Source organism: Heteronotia binoei, chromosome 17 (genome assembly GCF_032191835.1).
Source record: "Heteronotia binoei isolate CCM8104 ecotype False Entrance Well chromosome 17, APGP_CSIRO_Hbin_v1, whole genome shotgun sequence".
Lineage (NCBI taxonomy): Eukaryota > Metazoa > Chordata > Lepidosauria > Squamata > Gekkonidae > Heteronotia > Heteronotia binoei.
The window spans coordinates 39,427,122-39,446,210 of record NC_083239.1 but is presented as its reverse complement, the minus strand read 5'-3'; the positions used below and the strand labels follow the sequence as shown (position 1 = coordinate 39,446,210).

The 19,089-nt window shown below is 47.4% G+C and overlaps 1 protein-coding gene across 1 annotated transcript; it reads right to left on the bottom strand.

Moving 5' to 3' along the window:
* Positions 1-15,442: 15,442 nt before the first annotated feature.
* On the bottom strand, positions 15,443-16,450 carry LOC132586187 (C3a anaphylatoxin chemotactic receptor-like). Its single transcript, XM_060258170.1, has one exon. The coding sequence runs from the start codon at positions 16,447-16,449 to the stop codon at positions 15,478-15,480; it is 972 nt and encodes a 323-aa protein (XP_060114153.1). The 5' UTR covers position 16,450; the 3' UTR covers positions 15,443-15,477.
* Positions 16,451-19,089: the final 2,639 nt, after the last annotated feature.

Here is a 19,089-nt window from a genome sequence, read left to right as displayed (position 1 = left end):
AATAAGCACACGGAGCATTGTACGACATGTCTTGTGCCTGCAGAGCAAACGATTCTTCAAGCAGGGATCAGTTGGTAACCTTCTTGGCATCTTTGTGTACAGCTCCTCCCCCCCACCTCCAGTCATATATCCTTCTGCTAAAAGCATACCATCTCTAACACCCAACAAAGCTCCACACCAGGTTGGCGACGAAAATGGAATCTTTCTGAGACGGCCCTCCAACAGTTTCTTTTTGAAAGACAACCGTCAGATTCCAGGTTGCCATTGGCCGATACCTTCTGTGACGTCACTGCTGTCTGCAGGGTGGACTTCCGAAGTCAGAAGAGGAGATCATTGTTTCCCACGTGTCAGGAATAGAATTGCCAGGCTCCAGGTGGGGCCTGGAGATCTGCTTTTACAAATGATCTCCAGATGGCAGAGATCAGCCCCACCCCCCTGGAGAAAATAATATAAGGAAACCACCGGAAACAATATAATCTCCATGTAAACCATGTGTAAATATATTTAGTGCAAAATTGAAAAGAACAAAAAATACAGAACACTGAAGATGCAATATATGAACTGTCCCCACAAAGTCTTGCCACAGCCTGATAAATGACTTCTTCAAGTAGACACAGAGGCGGGTGAAAACTTTACAACTCGGCGTTCAGCTCCAAACGGTCTGGAGAAAGCAAGGAACCGCTTATGGCAGGACTATCGAAATCGCGAGGAGTCCTGCAATAAGCGGTTCCTTGCTTTCTCCATACCGTTTGGAGCTGAACGCCGAGTTGTAAAGTTTTCACCCACCTCTGTGTCGAAGAAACCATTTATCAGGCTGTGGCAAGACTTTGTGGGGACAGTTCATATATTGCATCCTCAGTGTTCTGTGTTTTTTGTTCTTTTCAATTTTGCACTAAATATATTCACACACGGTTTACGTGGAGATTACATTGTTTCCAGTGGTTTCCTTATATTGTTTATCTAACACACCGGCTCCAGTTGTGTTTATCACGCCTGGAGAAAATGGCTGCTTTGCAAGGTGAACTCTGTGTAATTATACCCTGCTGAGGCCCCCTCCCCAAGCCCTGCCTTCTCTCGGATCTGCCTTGAAAATCTCCAGGCAACGTTCCCTCTAAGCTGTGGAGTCTTGTGAGCAAAAATTCTACTTTATGAGCTACTGGCATTAAAGCTGTGAGCTGCTGCATAAATCAGTTGGCTCTAGGGCAGGGGTAGGGAACAGTGGCTCTCCAGACGTTTCTTGCCTACAACTCCCATCAGCCCCAGCCAGCATGGCCAATGGCTGGGGCTGATGGGAGTTGTAGGCAAAAAACATCTGGAGAGCCACTGTTCCTTACCCCTGCCCTAGGGCCATTTTTCCTGAGCGGAAACAAAAACGTGTGAGCTGGAGGCTAAAAAACTGTGAGCTAGCTCACACTAACTCAGCTTAGAGGGGACACTGTCTCCAGGTATTTTCCAACACAGGCCTGGCAACCCTAGTCAGGAAACAAATGTAAGAAATCCCGTGCAACGTATACTTTTACTGGCACAAAGAGCAGTTTGGAAAGAAGAGGGACTTAGAACAGGAAAATGGTGGGGGAGAAAGGATTAACGCCCCCCCCCCCCCATCCAACAGGACAACCCTGAGCCCATTCAACTTTCACCATCATGGTAGTGGAGAGTGCCATCAATTCACAGCTGACTTATGGTGACCCCATAGGGTTTCCAAGACAAGAGACGTTCAGAGGTGTTTTGGGGGGGAGGGACGGTGGCTCAGTGGTAGAGCATCTGCTTGGTAAGCAGAAGGTCCCAGGTTCAATCCCCGGCATCTCCAAAAAAGGGTCCAGGCAAATAGGTGTGAAAAACCTCAGCTTGAGACCCTGGAGAGCCGCTGCCAGTCTGAGAAGACAATACTGACTTTGATGGACCAAGGGTCTGATTCAGTATAAGGCAGCTTCATATGTTCATATGCCATTGCCTACCTCTGCATCCTGGCCCTGGTATTTCTTGGACGTCTTCCATCCAAATACTAGCCAGGGCTGACCCTGCTTCTTATGAGATCAGGATAGCCTGGGCTATCCAGATGAGGGTCCACCATCATAGGCGCTACTAAAAATGATAGAGCTCCACTGTCCCATTTAATCTGATCTCAAGATAGGCCTTTATTTGTGGTAGACACAGAAAAATGTGTGCCCTTCGGCTGGTCTAAATAAAAGCAGCTCCATGGATTGTGTTCTCCATTGCAGAGCCAATACCCCAGACCCAAATGCCAACATTGTTTATGAGTACTACTTCAAGTGTTTATGAACTCTACCTGTTAGTTTCTGCCTGCAGTGGGAAAGTATATGAAAGACTGGTCTTTACCTCTTGAAAAATGCGAGACTCTTCTTTATTTGGTGGACTGCACATTGTAGTTCCTGTTGGAATGTTATTTATGAACTTCACCTAACTTGTCTATGAACTCTACCTGTCAGTTTCTGTCTGCAACTGGAAAAATTGATCTTTGCTTGAAATTTTTTTTCATAAATTGCTTATTGCATTTCCTGATGGAACATTGTTTATGAACTTTACCTATTGGCTGTTGTCTTTATTGTACATTCATGTTTGGAATAGTTTGATTTCCCCCCCCCCCCTTGATATGTTTTATATATTGATATTTATTGTGCTTTCATGTAGAATCATAGAATCATAGAGTTGGAAGGGACCTCCAGGGTCATCTAGAAGACTCCAGGGTCACCCCCTGCACAATGCGGGGAATTCACAAGTACCTCCCCCCCAGGGCTCTTTTTTGTAGCAGGAACTCCTTTGCATATTAGGTCACACACCTCTGATGTAGCCAGTCCTCCAAGAGCTTTCTGTAGGTCCTGTAATAAGAGGTCTGTAAGATCTTGAAGGATTGGCTACATCAGGGGTGTGTGGCCTAATATTAGGGTTGCCAAGTCCCCCACGGCCTCCAGCATGGGACTGTTTTCGCACGCAAGAAGCACTTGTGGCGTGATGACATCACTCAGAAGTGACGTCATTGCACCAGCGACGTTGCATGTTGGTTGCTCTAGGAGCGTCCTTGAAAACTCTATGGGTTTTTTGGACGCTCTAGCAATTTGAGAGGGTTGCTAGAGCGTCTGGGAAAACCATAGCGTTTTCCCAGATGCTCCTAGAGCGGCCAGCGTGCGACATCGCTGGCGTGATGACATCACTTCCAAGTGACGTTATTGCACCAGCGATATTGGGGGAGGATCCCGCAGGCTGGGAATCTCCAGGGTGGGAGAACCCCCACCCAGCCTGGGAACTTGGCAGCCCTAACTAATATGCAAAGGAGTTCCTGCTACAAAAAAAGCCCTGCCTCCCCCTAAATTCATCGGATCTGCATTGCTGTCAGATGGCCATCTAGCTTCTGTTTAAAAACCTCCAAGGAAGGAAAGCCCATCATCTCCCTTCCTTACGTTACTCTAATACTTAATATTTGTCCATATAACAACTGGAGTGTGTGTGTTTTGATTCTGTAAGGTTTTGCATCTCCTGTCTCTGGTTATTTCTGCTCTGGTGTTTCTCAGCAGAAGTGCTACCATGAGGGAAGACGACTGGATTCTATGAACTGGGTAACATATTGTAATTGTTTCAGCGTCTCATTAGGACAGAGAAGGGTTTCTTTAAAGGATAAAAACAATGAAATAGGCCAGGGAGATAACATAAGGTATATATATTTTTAACAAACAAACAAACAAACAATGGGGCAAAATTGCCCGTAAGCTTTAAAAAGAAAAGCATACCTTGGAAAGTAAACTCATAAAGTTCACATAACAGCTGGAAAACTGGAGGAACAGCAATGATGCCAGGGGCCTCTAGGTGGCAGCATAAACCTGATATTGATAAAAGCTTTTTTTATCTGTTTGGCAGGGATGAGTCAGAAGATTAGACTGGTTGCTGAGCTGGCGTTTTCTGGGTGAAATGCTATGATTACTTTGACATTTAGAACCGTCTGAAGCATTCAAGGCTGGGGGAGACGGGAAGACAGTAGATTAGTGTGTGTGCATTTGTGTGTGCGGCACGTGCTGGATCCAACGCGGGGTTGCTGGATTTGCTGTGATTTGAGGAAAACAAGATAGGATGTTAGGGAACTATAGAATAATAAGGAGGATTATATATATGGACAGGGGGTGGTTGCCAGGTTGGACAATAAGACAGTGGGAGACAACAGGCTGGTTTGCAGTAGTTATTGCCATCAAACCAGGTGATTTGCATTCCACTTTTCTACTCAAAGAACACCCAAGGTGACTTAAAATAAAAATTCTCCATTTAAAAACCCCACTAAGCGCAGTAGAAAGGTTGCCAAGTCCAATTTAAGAAATATCTGGGGACTTTGGGGGTGGAGCCAGGAGACATTAGGGGTGGAGCCAAGATCAAGGCTATGACAAGCATAATTGAACTCCAAAGGGAGTTCTGGCCATCACATTGAAAGGGACCGCACACCTTCCATGGGAAATAATGAAGGATAGGGTCACCTTCTTTTGGTGCTCATAGAATTAGACCCCCTGGTCCAATCGTTTTGAAACTTGAGGGATATTTTGGGGAGAGGCTCTAGATGCTGTACTGAAAATTTGGTGCCTTTACCTCAAAAAACAGCTCCTCCAGAGCCCCAGATACCTGTGGATCAATTCTCCATGATTTTCTATGGGAATAAATCTCCATAGGGAATAACAGAGTTCCCAGCAGACATTTCCCTCCCCTCCCCCCGCTTTCTAATGACCCTGAAGCGGGGGGAGGGCCTCCAAACCGGGGGATCCCCTGCCCCCACCTGGGGATTGGCAACCCTACGCAGTAGCATGGACCCAACCTTCTTCCAAAGATCTGTCCTCCAAGTTAAATGACTCCTCCATCAAAGATGAAATTGCCAATTCCATTGTGGTGTTGGCAGGGCTTTTTTTGTAACAAGAACTCATAAGAACATAAGAGAAGCCATGTTGGATCAAGCCAATGGGCCATCCAGTCCAACACTCTGTGTCACACAGTGGCCAAAAAACCCAAGTGCCATCAGGAGGTCCACCAATGGGGCCAGGACACTAGAAGCCCTCCCACTGTGCCCCCCAAGCACCAAGAATACAGAGCATCACTGCCCCAGGCAGAGAGTTCCAACAATACGCTGTGGCTAATAGCCACTGATGGCTTACAGGACTCTTCTTACAGGGCCTACTGTAAGCTCTTGGAGGATTGGCTACATCAGGGGGTGTGGCCTAATATGCAAAGGAGTTCCTGTTACAAAAAAAGCAGTATGTGCTGGAGTTCTTCTGGGATTACAACTCATCTCCAGAGTATAGAGATCAGTTGCCTGGAGAAAATGGCCACTTTGGCAGGTGGACTCCATAGCATCATGTCCCTGCTGAACTCCCTTCTCTCCTCAAACTCAACTTTTGCCATGCTCTGCCTCCAAATCTTCCAGGAATTGCCCAACTTGGAGTTGGCAATCCTAGTTGGAGAAAGAGCCACCACAGTCAGAAGAAGGCTCTTTAGGGCTGGTGGAATGCTTCAGACTTCGCTCAGTGGAGTCAGGGCCGGATTAACAATTAGGCCAAGTAGGCACTGGCCTATGAGCCCCCATGCCTTTAGGGGCCCCGGGCCAGCTTCTCCACCCCCCCCCCTCCGATTTTCCCCATGTTTGCAGCCCTCCCAGCCTGCACACACAGCCAGCAACTGAACCGCTCTTTGCCTGACTTGCCTGGTGTGGCTGATGCTGGAGTCATCGCCAAGTTTGCCTCTTTCTGCCTCTCCCCCTCAGCCTTGTCAAAGGGGCTTTCGAGAAGGTACGTGTAGGCTGCAGCAGGGGCTGCAGGCAGCAGGGCGGTCACTCCAACTCTGAAATCATTTGTGGGGGGTGGGGGTGAGATTTTGACTGCCTAGTGAAGAGATAGGATAGTGTAGAGCTAGATAGGATGAGATCCATCCTTGTATGTGGAAAGTAGCCAGTAGTGAGCATGGACACCATTGTCTGGGTTCCGTGCTTTCATCTCAACTTCATCTCCATCGGCAGGTGCTGTGGATTTCTCTAGAGCTTCATGGTTCTTTCTTAGATAGTGAGCCACAAAAATCACCTGATTTAAAGCTCCGGCATCAAAAGTTATGGAATGCTTACATAATGGCTAAGATCTCTGATAACATCAATCAACTTGATCGTCCTCTCTTATCTTCTACTTTCTCTGCTAGCTGGTTTCCTATTTTAGAATATCTCACTTTACAAGAATCTGTTCCTAAAATAATTAATGGTCTTTCTTTATAGTAGAATTTTATCTCATCTCTGCTGTTAGCGCTTACAATAGGACATCCTTTTGTTCGCAGTTAATACGTTTAAATATGATATACGTACATTTTCATATGAAGGTTAAAGCTGTATAACCAATTTTAATGAGTCTCTCTCTCGGCTTGGCTTCGCGAACGAAGATTTAAGAAGGGTGCAATAGTCCACGTTTGCTGCAGGCTCGCTGGTGGCTGACAAGACCAATGCGGGACAGGCAGGTCCGGCCACAGTAGCTGCAGGGAAAAGTCTGATTTGGGGTTGGTGCTGTAGCAGTGCGATTCTTCCTCAATCTCCTTTTGTCCTCAAGACCAGCTATGCGAGCGTTCTCAAAGGAAGAGACAGCCTGGTGGATGGTGTGCCTCCATGCTTTGCGATCTGAGGCTAGGTCAGACCACTGGTGATGGTTGATGTGACAGGTGCTAAGGGATTTCTTCAAGGAGTCCTTGTACCTCTTCTTTGGTGCCCCTCTATTTCGATGGCCGGTGGAGAGTTCGCCATACAGGGCAATCTTGGGAAGGCGGTGGTTTTCCATCCTAGAAATATGCCCTGCCCAGCGCAGCTGCGTCTTCAACAGCAGTGCCTCGATGCTGGTAACCTCTGCCCGCTTGAGGACTTCAGTGTTGGTCACAAAGTCACTCCAGTGGATGTTGAGGATGGTGCGAAGGCAGCGCTGATGAAAGCGCTCAAGGAGTCGCAGGTGATGACGGTATAAAACCCACGATTCGGAGCCATAGATGAGGGTTGTCATCACAACAGCTTTGTAAACATTGATCTTTGTGCCTTTTTTCAGATGCTTGTTGCTCCACACTCTTTTGTGCAGTCGGCCAAATGCACGGTTTGCCTTTGCCAGCCTGTTGTCAATCTCCTTGTCGATCTTGGCATCTGAGGAGATGATGCACCCCAGGTAGCTGAACTGCTGGACTGTCTTCAGAACTGATTCACCCACAGTGATGCAGGGAGGGTGATAATCTTCCTGGGGTGCAGGCTGGTGGAGAACTTCTGTCTTCTTCAGACTAACTTCTAGGCCGAATAGCTTGGCAGCCTCTGCAAAGCAGGACGTCATATGCTGCAGAGCTGATGCCGAGTGGGAGATGAGTGCAGCATCATCAGCAAACAGTAGCTCTCGGATGAGTTTTTCCATTGTCTTGGAGTGTGCCTTTAGTCGCCTCAGGTTGAACAGGCTGCCATCGGTGCGATAGCGGATGTAGACACCATCGTCCTCATCTAGATCTACTGCGGCTCTTTGAAGCATCATGCTAAAGAAGATCGTAAAGAGAGTTGGCGCAAGAACGCAGCCTTGCTTTACACCTGTGCCTATTGGGAAGGACTCCGAGAGGTCGTTGCAGTGTCTGACTTGGCCTCGCTGGTCTTCGTGTAGCTGGATGATCATGCTGAGGAACCTTGGGGGACATCCTAAACGTTCCAAGATTTGCCACAGGCCTTTCCTGCTAACGGTATCGAAAGCTTTGGTAAGGTCGACAAACGTCACATACAGACCCTTGTTCTGTTCCCTGCATTTCTCTTGGAGCTGCCTGAGAACAAATACCATGTCGGTGGTGCTCCTGTTAGCTCTGAAGCCGCACTGGCTCTCTGGGAGGAGTTCTTCTGCAATGGTGGGCACCAGTCTGTTCAGGAGTATTCTGGCAAGGATTTTGCCTGCGATGGAGAGCAGGGTTATCCCCCGGTAGTTGGAGCAGTCTGACTTTTCCCCTTTGTTCTTGTATAGGGTGATGATGATTGCATCGCGAAAGTCTTGTGGTAATTTGCCTTGTTCCCAGCAGGTGACAAGTACTTTGTGAAGTGAGCTATGTAGTACTGTGCCCCCATGCTTCCAGATCTCTGGTGGAATTCCATCAACTCCTGCTGCCTTGCCACTTTTCAGTTGCTTGATGGCTTTAACAGTCTCTTCTAGGGTGGGGATCTCATCCAACTCTGTTTTCACCGGTTGAAGTGGGGTGAGGTGGATTGCTGAATCTTGAACAACGCGGTTGGCACTGAAGAGAACCTGAAAATACTCCGACCACCGGTTCAGTATGGATGCCTTGTCTGTGAGGAGCACTTGGCCGTCTGCACTATGCAAGGGACTCTGAGACTGATATGATGGACCATATACTGCCTTCAGGGCTTCGTAGAACCCTCTTAAATCACCAGTGTCTGCACACAGCTGGGTTCTCTCTGCAAGCTTGGTCCACCACTCGTTCTGAATGTCTCGAAGCTTGCGCTGGAAGTTGCTACATGCAGCGCGAAAGGTTGCTTTTTTCCCAGGACAGGAGGGCTGAGCAAGATGTGCTTGGTAGGCAGATCTCTTTTTTGCCAGTAATTCTTGGATCTCTTGATTGTTCTCATCAAACCAGTCCTTGTTCTTCCTTGTGGAGAACCCGAGGACTTCTTCAGAGATCTGCAGGATGGTAGTTTTTAGGTGTTCCCAGAGTGCTTCTGGAGAAGGGTCTGTGGGGCAACTGAGGTCCTCAATTCTTGACTGGAGTTTTGCCTGGAAGGCAGATTTAACTTCGGCTGACTGGAGGCTGCCAACCTGAAACTTCCTCCGAGGGATACCTCCTCTCCTGGGTGTGGGTTTAAAGTGAAGACGGAGATTGCAGCGTACAAGACGATGATCCGTATGACATTCTGCGCTGGGCATTACTCGGGTGTGTAAGACATCCCGAAGGTCTCTCTGGCGCACCAGAATGTAGTCGATAAGGTGCCAATGCTTGGACCGTGGGTGCATCCAGGTTGTCTTCAGACTGTTCTTCTGCTGGAAGATAGTGTTGGTGATGGTGAGCTGGTGCTCCATGCAGAATTCTAGCAGGAGGCGCCCGTTGTCATTGCAGTTGCCAATGCCGTGTTTGCCAAGTACTCCTTTCCAGGCTTCCGAGTCTTTACCTACTCTGGCATTGAAGTCGCCAAGGATGATCACCTTGTCCTCTGTAGGGGTCTTCCGTACGAGGTTGCGTAGATCAGCATAGAACTTGTTCTTTTCTGCAGGATCTGCTTGAAGGGTTGGGGCATACACACTGAAGAGTGTTGCATGCTGCTTGTTTTGAAGTGGGAGGCGCATGGACATGATGCGATCTGAGTGACCTGTTGGAAGGTTTTCGAGTTTGGAGGCAATGGAGTTCCTGACCATGAAGCCAACGCCAGAAAGGCGGCTCTCAGCCTTTGACTTACCCGACCAGTAGAGGGTATAGCCAGCACCGTGTTCTTGAAGACTACCTTCCTCAGGGAAACGGACCTCACTGAGAGCTGCTATGTCGATATTCAACCTGAGAAGTTCGTGGGCAATGAGAGCAGAGCGTCGTTCAGGGCGACCACTGCCTACTGTGTCAAGCATGGTTCTGATGTTCCAACACGCAAGCTTTAGTCTTTGCACACTTTGTGAGGCAGGTGCATGCCTTTTCTTTGTTGTTATTTTTCGACCGCAAGTAAGGATGCCCGTTGACCGCGGCTAGCCAACTGGGGTGGGGGAGACGAGCTTTGTTTAGGCCACCTTTTCTAGGCCCCTCTCCGTGTGGAGCAAGCAGTGCTGTCCCTAGATAAGGCTGCTTGGTCGTTCAGGGTGCTGCCGAAAGATGCTTTCGTCTCCGGGTTAGCATCAGGCGACCAATATCCTGAACCGCCTACATGCAGGATCGGGACTGCGGCTTCCAGTGGCACCTTCCACCTGCCGTTTCGCCCCTTGCCTATCGCTGCAGGACTTGATGCGTTGTGGGTTGTGTGTGTGGATATGCCCTTCAGGCCTGCGCAGAGGAATTTTTTAGGTGAAGCGCAGTGTGCGCGGTACTGGCTCCACCCTTTCACCTGGGGGTCATCTGCCATGGCCCAGTAAGCCGGGACGCCGGCAGTGAGTCCTCCAGGTGGTAGGTGTTACATTAACGAGCTCTATCTGCCCGGGTTTGATGTTAGAGTTTTCCTTCTCTTAGGCTGGCAAGGTTGGTGGGCCCAGCCTGCCCATCCGGTTATACCGCCGGACAATTCGGTCGCACCATGACGTAGCAAACTCTGTGAAAACGGGGGGGACCAGCGAGAAGGTGTTGCTACGGATGCAGTAATGCAGGAGAGGCCATTGCAGTGACCATCTGCCAGGCATAGCCAGACAGTGACCACGCGGCGTTCACTACACCGGGAGAGGAGAGGCTATGTATTGCGCATGCACTTTCCCTGGGGGGGTAGGATTCCCAGAGGGAGCCCACCCCCCAAACCCCCGATTTTAATGAGTAAACTATAGATTACTATGTTATATGCTTGGTGCATGATCATACTACATAATATGCGTGACCTTTGTATCTGATGATTTAAATGCAATAAAATATATTTGAAAGATACTGGACCACAAAGGAAGCGCAGGGTCACTCTGCAAACTAATATTGTAATTCATCCAAATATTTTAGGTGCCTGCTGACTTCTGGATCTTGCACATGGAGGTTACCTCAGTTAAAGCCAGGAGAGCCATCTCTGTCCCATAATGTGGTCTGAAACAAGGCTGAAGGGGATCCAGAGCAGATGAATTACCTAAAAGACTTGGAGTTGGACTGCTACCGCTCTCTCAGTGACTTTGCCCAGGAAGGGCAGATTGAAGACAGGGGATGGTTTTGCGCAAGACAGTTGGCCTGACCTAGCTTAGCCTCCCATTCGGATTAAATGCGCATGATCACACCAGCACACCTGCCCTCCGAGCCGCATCCGTTCTCACCCCATCTCCATATGCCTCCTATTTGGATTAAAAAGCCACCTGGATTTTCCTGGTAGTTTCCACCTGAATTGCATTTAGGTCGCATAATTGGTGGCCATTTGAACACCTGGGTGTCACTTATAAGCAGAAGACCTGTGTAATTGGGCCAAGCTGTTTTTGGCATGGTTGGTCCCCCCCCCCAACCCCTCTCTGAAGGAGTCCTTGTGTGCTTCTCTGCTTGAGCGCACACATCAGGGGACTATTTTTTTAAAAAAACCCAACCCTTTCCGCAGTGGGTCCATGGTTGAGGCGCGCTAGCAGTGTGAATGTGCAGTGCAGCCACAGACCACTGCCAGGATCTTGCTGCCTCAACGGCTGGCGTCCAATTCCTCTGAAACGGATCAAACTCAAGTGGGGTTTTTTTGCTGATGGGATAATATCGCATCACTTTCCCAGTGTGAAACCACCCAGGATGATAATTTGGTACAACATTTTTCTGTAGGATTGAGTTTTTCTTAGCAGCAGATGGAGAACCGCCATTTTGAATTGCTGAGGAAAGGTACCCTGAGTTAGAGGTTGATTTATAATAAGTACCAGAGGTTTGTTGACGTGGCCGTCACATGATTTTAGCAGCCAAGATGGTCAAAGTTCCAGGGCACGAGTAGTAGCCTTCACCAGGGCTTTTTTTTTGGTAGCAGGAACTTCTTTGCATATTAGGCCACGCATCCTGATGTAGCCAATCCTCCTGGAGCTTACAGTAGGCCTTGTACTAAGAGCCCTGTAAGCTCTTGGAGGATTGGCTACATCAGGGGGACGTGGCCTAATATGTAAAGGAGTTCCTGCTACAAAAAAAGCCCTGGCCTTCACAGATAGCAGGAGCTTGTCAATATCCAATGGTACATACCCCCTATAAACACAGATTCTTGAGGATATGCACGTCTTAGAGCTGAATGTACATAAGATGCCTATGTTGACTGTGTATATCAAGAGAATTGCAGCAGGTCATAGGTACATTCACCACACAACATTCAAGCACCAATATTGTAATGACTGAACAAGGCTTAGGAAGAGAGGAGCACCCTAAAATGCTGAGTGGAGGCAGATAAAAAGAGAACAAACGGGGCTGACGGAGAATATATATTTTTATTGGATTGTCTAGACTGCATTGTTTGTAAAGGCTTGAGAGGATGAAAGAGTGACCTTTAGAGACTGGATCCTTGTAACACAAATCTCTTGAAGCACAGGCGGCTGAGAAAGAGAGGAACCAGCTGGCCAAGCAGTGAGCGGTCACAACACCAACCTGTGAATTTCCACATCTGCATCATCCAATTTCAGATCTGCCATCCTGCACCAACCATGACCTTCTACTGTCTACATTAGACAAACGTGTCAATCTCTGTGTGGGAGAATCGATCAGCACAAATCAGACATAAGAAATCACAACATGCAGAAACCATCAGGAGAACATTTTAATCTCCCTGGACACGTTATTACAGGCCTGAGAGTCATTGTTCCACAACAAGCTAACTAACTAACTAATCAATTAACTAGCTAACTAACCAAAGGGAATATGCAATATGAAAGTATTGAATTGGAACACACACACACAAATTAAGCAGCAGTGTGTCATCCTGGCTTAAACAGAGACATGGATTTCCTCAATCACTACAATCTCTGATAGTTCTATAGTACTCTGTTTAGGGATATTTTAATTGGTTATCCTTGATATGTTTTTTCAGACTATAATGTTGAACAAATATCAGTTACTTTTCACTTAAGTTATTTGTTTATGTGTTTCAACTTCTGACCTCTCTCACCATCCAGAATGTGTAACTGCTAAATCTGTGGGTTTATGATGGAGTTTACACCTAATCTTTCTACATCAACTCCTTTCTACAACTTCCCCCTTACATCGAGATTTACACTTATTTGAAGGATTTATGGTGTAATTTACATCAAGCCAGCTGTAACTCCAGAAAGCTTATATTAAAATAAAGGTTGTTATGACAGACAAACATGGCTGCCTCTTTACAGTTTTTACATACACATCCTCCTATGGTGGAGGGATGGGGTTAGAAATAATAAGGCTAATGGGGGGAGGTATTTGTGTCTTTGAGACAGAGCCACAGGAGAGGCCTGAAGGAAAAGAGATTTCTGAGGGGGAAAAGAGTTCTGAGGAGAAAAGGGGAGACAGAAGCTGTCTGGGTCTCAGGACAGAGAACAGAACAGGTGTGGCCAAACTGCGGCTTGGGAGCCACATGTGGTTCTCACACACATATTGTGAAGCTCTTGAAGCCCCCACCGCCCCATTAGCCAGCTTGGGTAAGATGTCTGTGTCTTTAAATCACTTCTCTAAGCCAAGTCAGCTGGTGACTTGGAGAATGCATTTAAAGTTAAAATTACTTTCTTTCCAGCTCTCCCTCCCTTGCCCGTCCTTCCTTTCTTTCTTCCGCAGCTCTCAAAAATCTAACATTTATTTAATGTGGCTTTTATGTTAAGCAAGTTTGGCCACCCCTGGAAGAGAGCGACCTGAGGAGCCACAAGAGGAAGCCAAAGAAGCCTGAGAGGAAAGAGAGCTCTGAGAGGAAAAGAGAGAGTACTGAGTACAAAAGGAGAGACAGAAGCCATCTGAGTTTGAACACAGAGAACAGAGTGACCTGAGGAGCCACAAGAGGGAGCCAAAGGAGAGGCCTGAAGGAAGAGAGAAAAGGGGAGACAGAAGTCATCTTGGTCCCAGGAGCTCCAAGAGGAAGCCAAAGAACAGAGTGACCTGAGGAGCCTCAAGAGGAAGACAAAGAATAGGCCTGAGGGAAAAGATAGTTCTGAGAGGAAAAGAGAGTACTGAGTAGAAAAGGGGAGACAGAAGATGTCTGGGTCTGAGCACAGAACGGAGTGACCTGAGGAGCCACAAGAGGGAGCCAAAGAAGAGACCTGAGGGAAAAGGCAGTTCTGAGGAGAAAAGGCAAGACAAAATCCATCTGCATTCATGGGCAGAGAACAGAGTGACCCCTCAATAGAAAAAGCCTGAAGAGCAGCAGAATCACCGCAGAGTGTGAGAGACTTGCAGAAGACAATGAAAGACAAATTACTTATTTGTTTCCAACTTTAAGTTGTGTTGTCAAAGTCTGAGTTTTATATGTGTGTTGTGCTTTGATTCCCTGTCCCTGTTTGTTGAATTAAACCCAACTTTTATTTTAAGTTTTACTTGTGTGGTTATAGGTGATAGGAGGTTTTGGGAGGTTTCTTCTTTTTTGCCTATTGGCCATTCTGTTAGGAAGCGGAGGCCAGTGGGCTGGAGGTACCACTAGTTTCTCCTCCCCACCCCCCACTCCGCTAACCAGACCAAGACTTGTAATTTCTTCCCTTAACTGGGGTTGGTGGGAGAAACTGGGGCTGTAGAAATAATAGTATGAAGCTGGACAGTGGGCCTCAGGTGCTTTGTAGGCCCATGCATGAGACAAGCTTGTTCATGTCTCAGCACAATTTGTGACACAGCACAAACATCCCAAGCAGGTCCTTTGCACTAAGTATTTCTCATGGAGAAAATATTCACATTATCTGGATGGACAGATAGAGTACAACCAGCAGATAGATAAGGTTTTCCAACTGTACACTAACTGGAAAATTTTGGAGGCAGTGCCTGTGGAGGGTGGAATTTCAGAGGAATATGACATGACTTGCAGGTGATCCTGTAGGATTTCCCCCAGTTTTTATGGTCTTTACCATAGAGTTTGGGGGAATGCCTAGAGCAGCATGGAAGACAGATTTCGCATCCAGGTGGAAGGCTGATGAATCTGTTGACATTTCTGGGTGATACTCTAGCAATCGCTGCAATTTCTGTGTTAAAGAACATAGAGATTAGAGAAAATTACTAGAACATCACCTTTGATGCCATTCCTCCTGTTTTTCTTCTCCTGCTGCTCAAATGATTGAGGACTGAGAGTGGGGCAGGAGACTGCCTGCTCCTACCAGGGAAGTGGCAAGCCTTAGATAGATAGACTATGACCAAATGAATAGAGAGATAAGACACTCGTCAAGTTTTGTCACAGAAATGTGAACACTGACACATAACCACTCTTCTCTTTCAATGTCTAATCTCCTTGCCATGGTTTGGTTTCTTCATATTGGTACTCTACGGGGACACAGCAGCTTTAGGAAGCTGATTCGGTTCAGGAAATTGTTTCAGGCAAAGGCTTACTCACTTCTTCTTGCACCAAAGTCCTGATTCAGTCCCTGCGTGCACACACATATACAACTGCTTCTGAGAGCTACTAGAAAATGACTGGAGATCTGAATCAGAGATTTCCAGGAACTTATCCAAGGATATCAACCTTAATTTACAGCAAACCTTAAGCAGCATGACCAAAAAATGTCTTTGGTATCAAGAAGCTCAGAAGTCAGTGATCAGAATGAAGGCCACCAGTTCCTTTGTAAGCTTCCACATATTCTACAAATGTGCACAAAAACTATGATCCTTGCTTACTAGGCAAGAATGTGAGTGTGCTTCTCCAGTGAGACTAGAATGTGAGTGTCTAACTGCACCTTAGGCCTTCTGATTAAGGCTCCGTGACACCTCAGCCCCCGTGGAATTTTCATCCTCTTCTGTTAGAGCCTTCCGGAACAGCCCAAGGAAAGAGGCTCGGCGGTGGAGTCTTTGGCTCCGGACATAACCCACCAAGACATAGATCACAGGGTTGATACAGCTGTGGAGGTAGGCCAGAGCATTTGAAAGCTTGAGGGCGATGCCCCAGGATTCCTTGGAACCCCCCACGGTGCTGACAAGCGCTACGACATGATGAGGAAGCCAACAGATGAAAAACACCGCTACAATGGCAGCCACCAGACCGAAGGTTCGGTGCGACCCTTCCCAGCGTCGGTTGCGAAGCTTGAAGATCAGAACCAGGTAGGCTGAGAGAATAATGACAAAAGGTACCAGGAAGCCCCCAAAGAACCTGCTTAGCCTCAGGGGCAGCTCTGTGGAGATCTTGAGATCTCTCCGATATACACAGGACATTGCTCCATCTTTGAGGGTAACTTCCCGGACCACCAGATAGGGGAAACTGAAGGCTGAAGCTGCAATCCAAGCCCCAGTACACAATAGGGCCTGGAAGCGAGGCCCTCGGTGGTTCCGGGCCCAGACGGGTTGTGCCACCAGCAAGCAGCGGTCTACACTGATAAGAGTGAGGATGAAGACTCCGGCGAAGACTGTGAGGTAGCGTGCAAAGGTATGGAGTTTGCACAAGGGATCACCAAAGGGCCAGTGACCGTACATGACCTCCTGTACCAGGGCGGGGATGCGGCCTAGGGAGAAGAGACAGTCTGCCACAGCCAGGTTGAGATAGCAGGTCGAAGTAAAATTGTAACGCTTCTTCCTCATGGCGGTAACCCACACCACCAGCCCGTTGCCGAACACACCCAAGACAAGGATGATGACGTTGGTCACTATGGCGATATGGCGCATGGCCTCGTCCACCCTGGAGGTGTTGTTGTGTTGGTAAGCGTCTGAGATGTTCATGATGCCTGTAAGAAGCAAGAAAGCAACCAGATTTTAATACCTAAACCCTGTTTTTCCAAACCCCAAACTGTGATAGACAATACTGTAAACAAAGAAACAAATGCATTGAATGATTCTCTTTCTCTCTCCCCACTCTGTGTACAGTGTGGTCACAGCTGACTTATGGTGATTCAGCAAGGAACTTTCAAGGCAAGTGAGAAGCAGAAATGGTTTGCCGCTGCCTTCCTTTGCAAAGCCTTCCTTAGTGGTCTCCTTTTCCAAGTACCAACCCTGCTTAGCTTCGGAGATCTGACGAGACTGGGCTATACCATGCCACCTTCCCTCCCTTTGAATGATTACCCGCTTGAAATCTTTGCAATGAAATCTGAATCAAGAGAATTTGCTCAAGCATTTTAGACCAGGGGTGGCCAAACTGTGGCTTGGGAGACGCATGTGGCTCTTTCACACATGTTATGTGGCTTGCAAAGCTCCCACCACCCCATTGGCTGGCTTGGAGAAGGCATTGGTCTGTTTAAATCACTTCTCCAAGCCAAGCAAGCTTGGACAGTGCATTTAAAGTTGCTTTCTTTCCACCTCTCCTTCCCTCCCCCTATCTATTTGCCTTCCTTTATGGCTCTCAAGCATCTGACGTTCACGTCTTGCGGCTCTCAAGCCTCTGACATTTATTCTATGTGGCACTTATATTAAGCAAGTGCGGCCACCCCTGCTTTAGACCAACTTTAAATCCCAGCTCTTACACGGTATACGAAGCCTGTAAGAAGGCAGTAAATCTGAGTATGAAAAATAGTTTTGGAGAGCGTAATAATGTAGTGGCAGAAAGCGCCATCAAGTCATAGGCAACGTAAGGGTTTCAGGGCAAGAGTTGTTCAGAGGTGGACAGCCATTGCCTCCCTCTGCATAGCAATCCTAGACTTTTCTTTGCCGATCTCCCATACTAACCAGGGCCAGTCATGCTTAGCTTCTGAGATCAGATGCGATCGGGGTAGCCTGGGCTACCAAGGCCGAGGTTCATAGTAATTCCCTGGCTAGGAATCTCTTGGCTGAAGAACTTGTAGCACATTTGCCACTGGTGAGACGTGGCCATGGCATTACCAGAAATATTCATATCCCTCCAACCGCACTTGCTCATACCTCCAGAAAGGCTTGTTTCAGACCTTTAATTCTCCTAGATTCCTCCTCAAAGCAGAAACTTCAGATTGGAGTGGGCTACCCAGATTCAGATCTTACTCTGTGCATAAAGATTTCTTACATCCTGAAAAAGCAGTTGAGAAACCACCCAGCAACGCGAGCTCAGAAGAGACCACAACTTCCTTATTTTGGACCAGCGAGCCCGCTTCCCTCTCTTTGTCAAGGACAGGAGACCCGCTGTAACAACAGGCCCTTGAGTAAGAGCAGGCTGTGCTTATTGACAGAGGACAGCTTGGGGAACCAGAAATGGTTTGAGGGGCCCAGACTCCATTATGTTCTCTGGAGTGCAAATCTTGGGTAGGATTTATGCAACTTCCTTTCACAACTCTCCTTGTTCTTTCTGAAGATAAGCTATTCCATTTACATTCCCAGATTGATTAGAACGCCATCTGCTTTATTATAGGGAGGACTAGAAATTAACACTAATAATAATAATAATAATAATAATTATTATTATTATTATTATTATTTTCTAGTCCACTCTACCCCACTAGCGGGCTCAGGGCGGATCATGACAGGGTTAAATAATAACAATAGGCAATACAATTAGAAGTAAATAAACAATTAAAACAATAGAATTACTCCATTTCAGGTGGAAGATGACTAAACAGGCCAGAGTGCAAACAGAGCTGAAACCAATGAGATTCCAATTATTATTATTATTTCCCACCCTCCCCACAAGAGAGCTCAGGACAGGTAACAACAACTGAAATATAACATATAAATTAAGACATAACAACTTCAGAACATCAGAAAAATGCCACAAACACCTCTCACAATAGCAGGGCACAGAGCTTTGCAGAAAAAGCCCAGCAGGAACTCATTTGTATATTAGGCCACACCCCTTGATGTCACCACTGTTTCATAAAAGTTTTTTTGTAGAAAAGGCCCAGCAGGGACTCATTTGCATATTAGACCACACACCCCTGACACCAAGCCAGCTGGAACTGCATTCCTGTGCATTCCTGCTCAAAAAAGCGCCTTAGGGCATTTGATGCTTATGAGACCCATTCAGCAGATGCCAGAGATACACTCTTTAGAGAGTGCAGTTCACCTGGGGAGTAGAGGGAGGAGAACCCAAGATCTTCAGGGGTCTGTCGCCTCAACTAAAGGTCTGGTAGAACAGCTGTTTTACAGGCCCTGCAGAATTGCATAGGGTTCCCAGTCTTCCACTGGGGGTGGGGTTCTTCCAGTTTTGGGACCCCCAACAGAGCTGGCCAGTGGGGGGATCCCCACCCCCCAAAAGCTCCAAAGAGCTCTGGTACGATAGGAGTTTTTTACCTGAATGCTAGAACATCCCCCACGCAACATGCCTGGTGCAATGATGTCACTTCCTGGTGATGTCATTGCTAGGATCTTCCCCTGCTGGACCCAGGTAAGACCTGGCAACCCTAGAATTGCCTCAAGTCTGATAGGGGCCTAATCTCAAGTGGGAATGTGTGCCATCAGATC

Excerpts from the sequence above, each read along its gene's own strand:
- LOC132586187 (XM_060258170.1), bottom strand. The coding sequence starts at position 16,449 with ATGAACATCTCAGACGCTTACCAACACAACAACACCTCCAGGGTGGAC.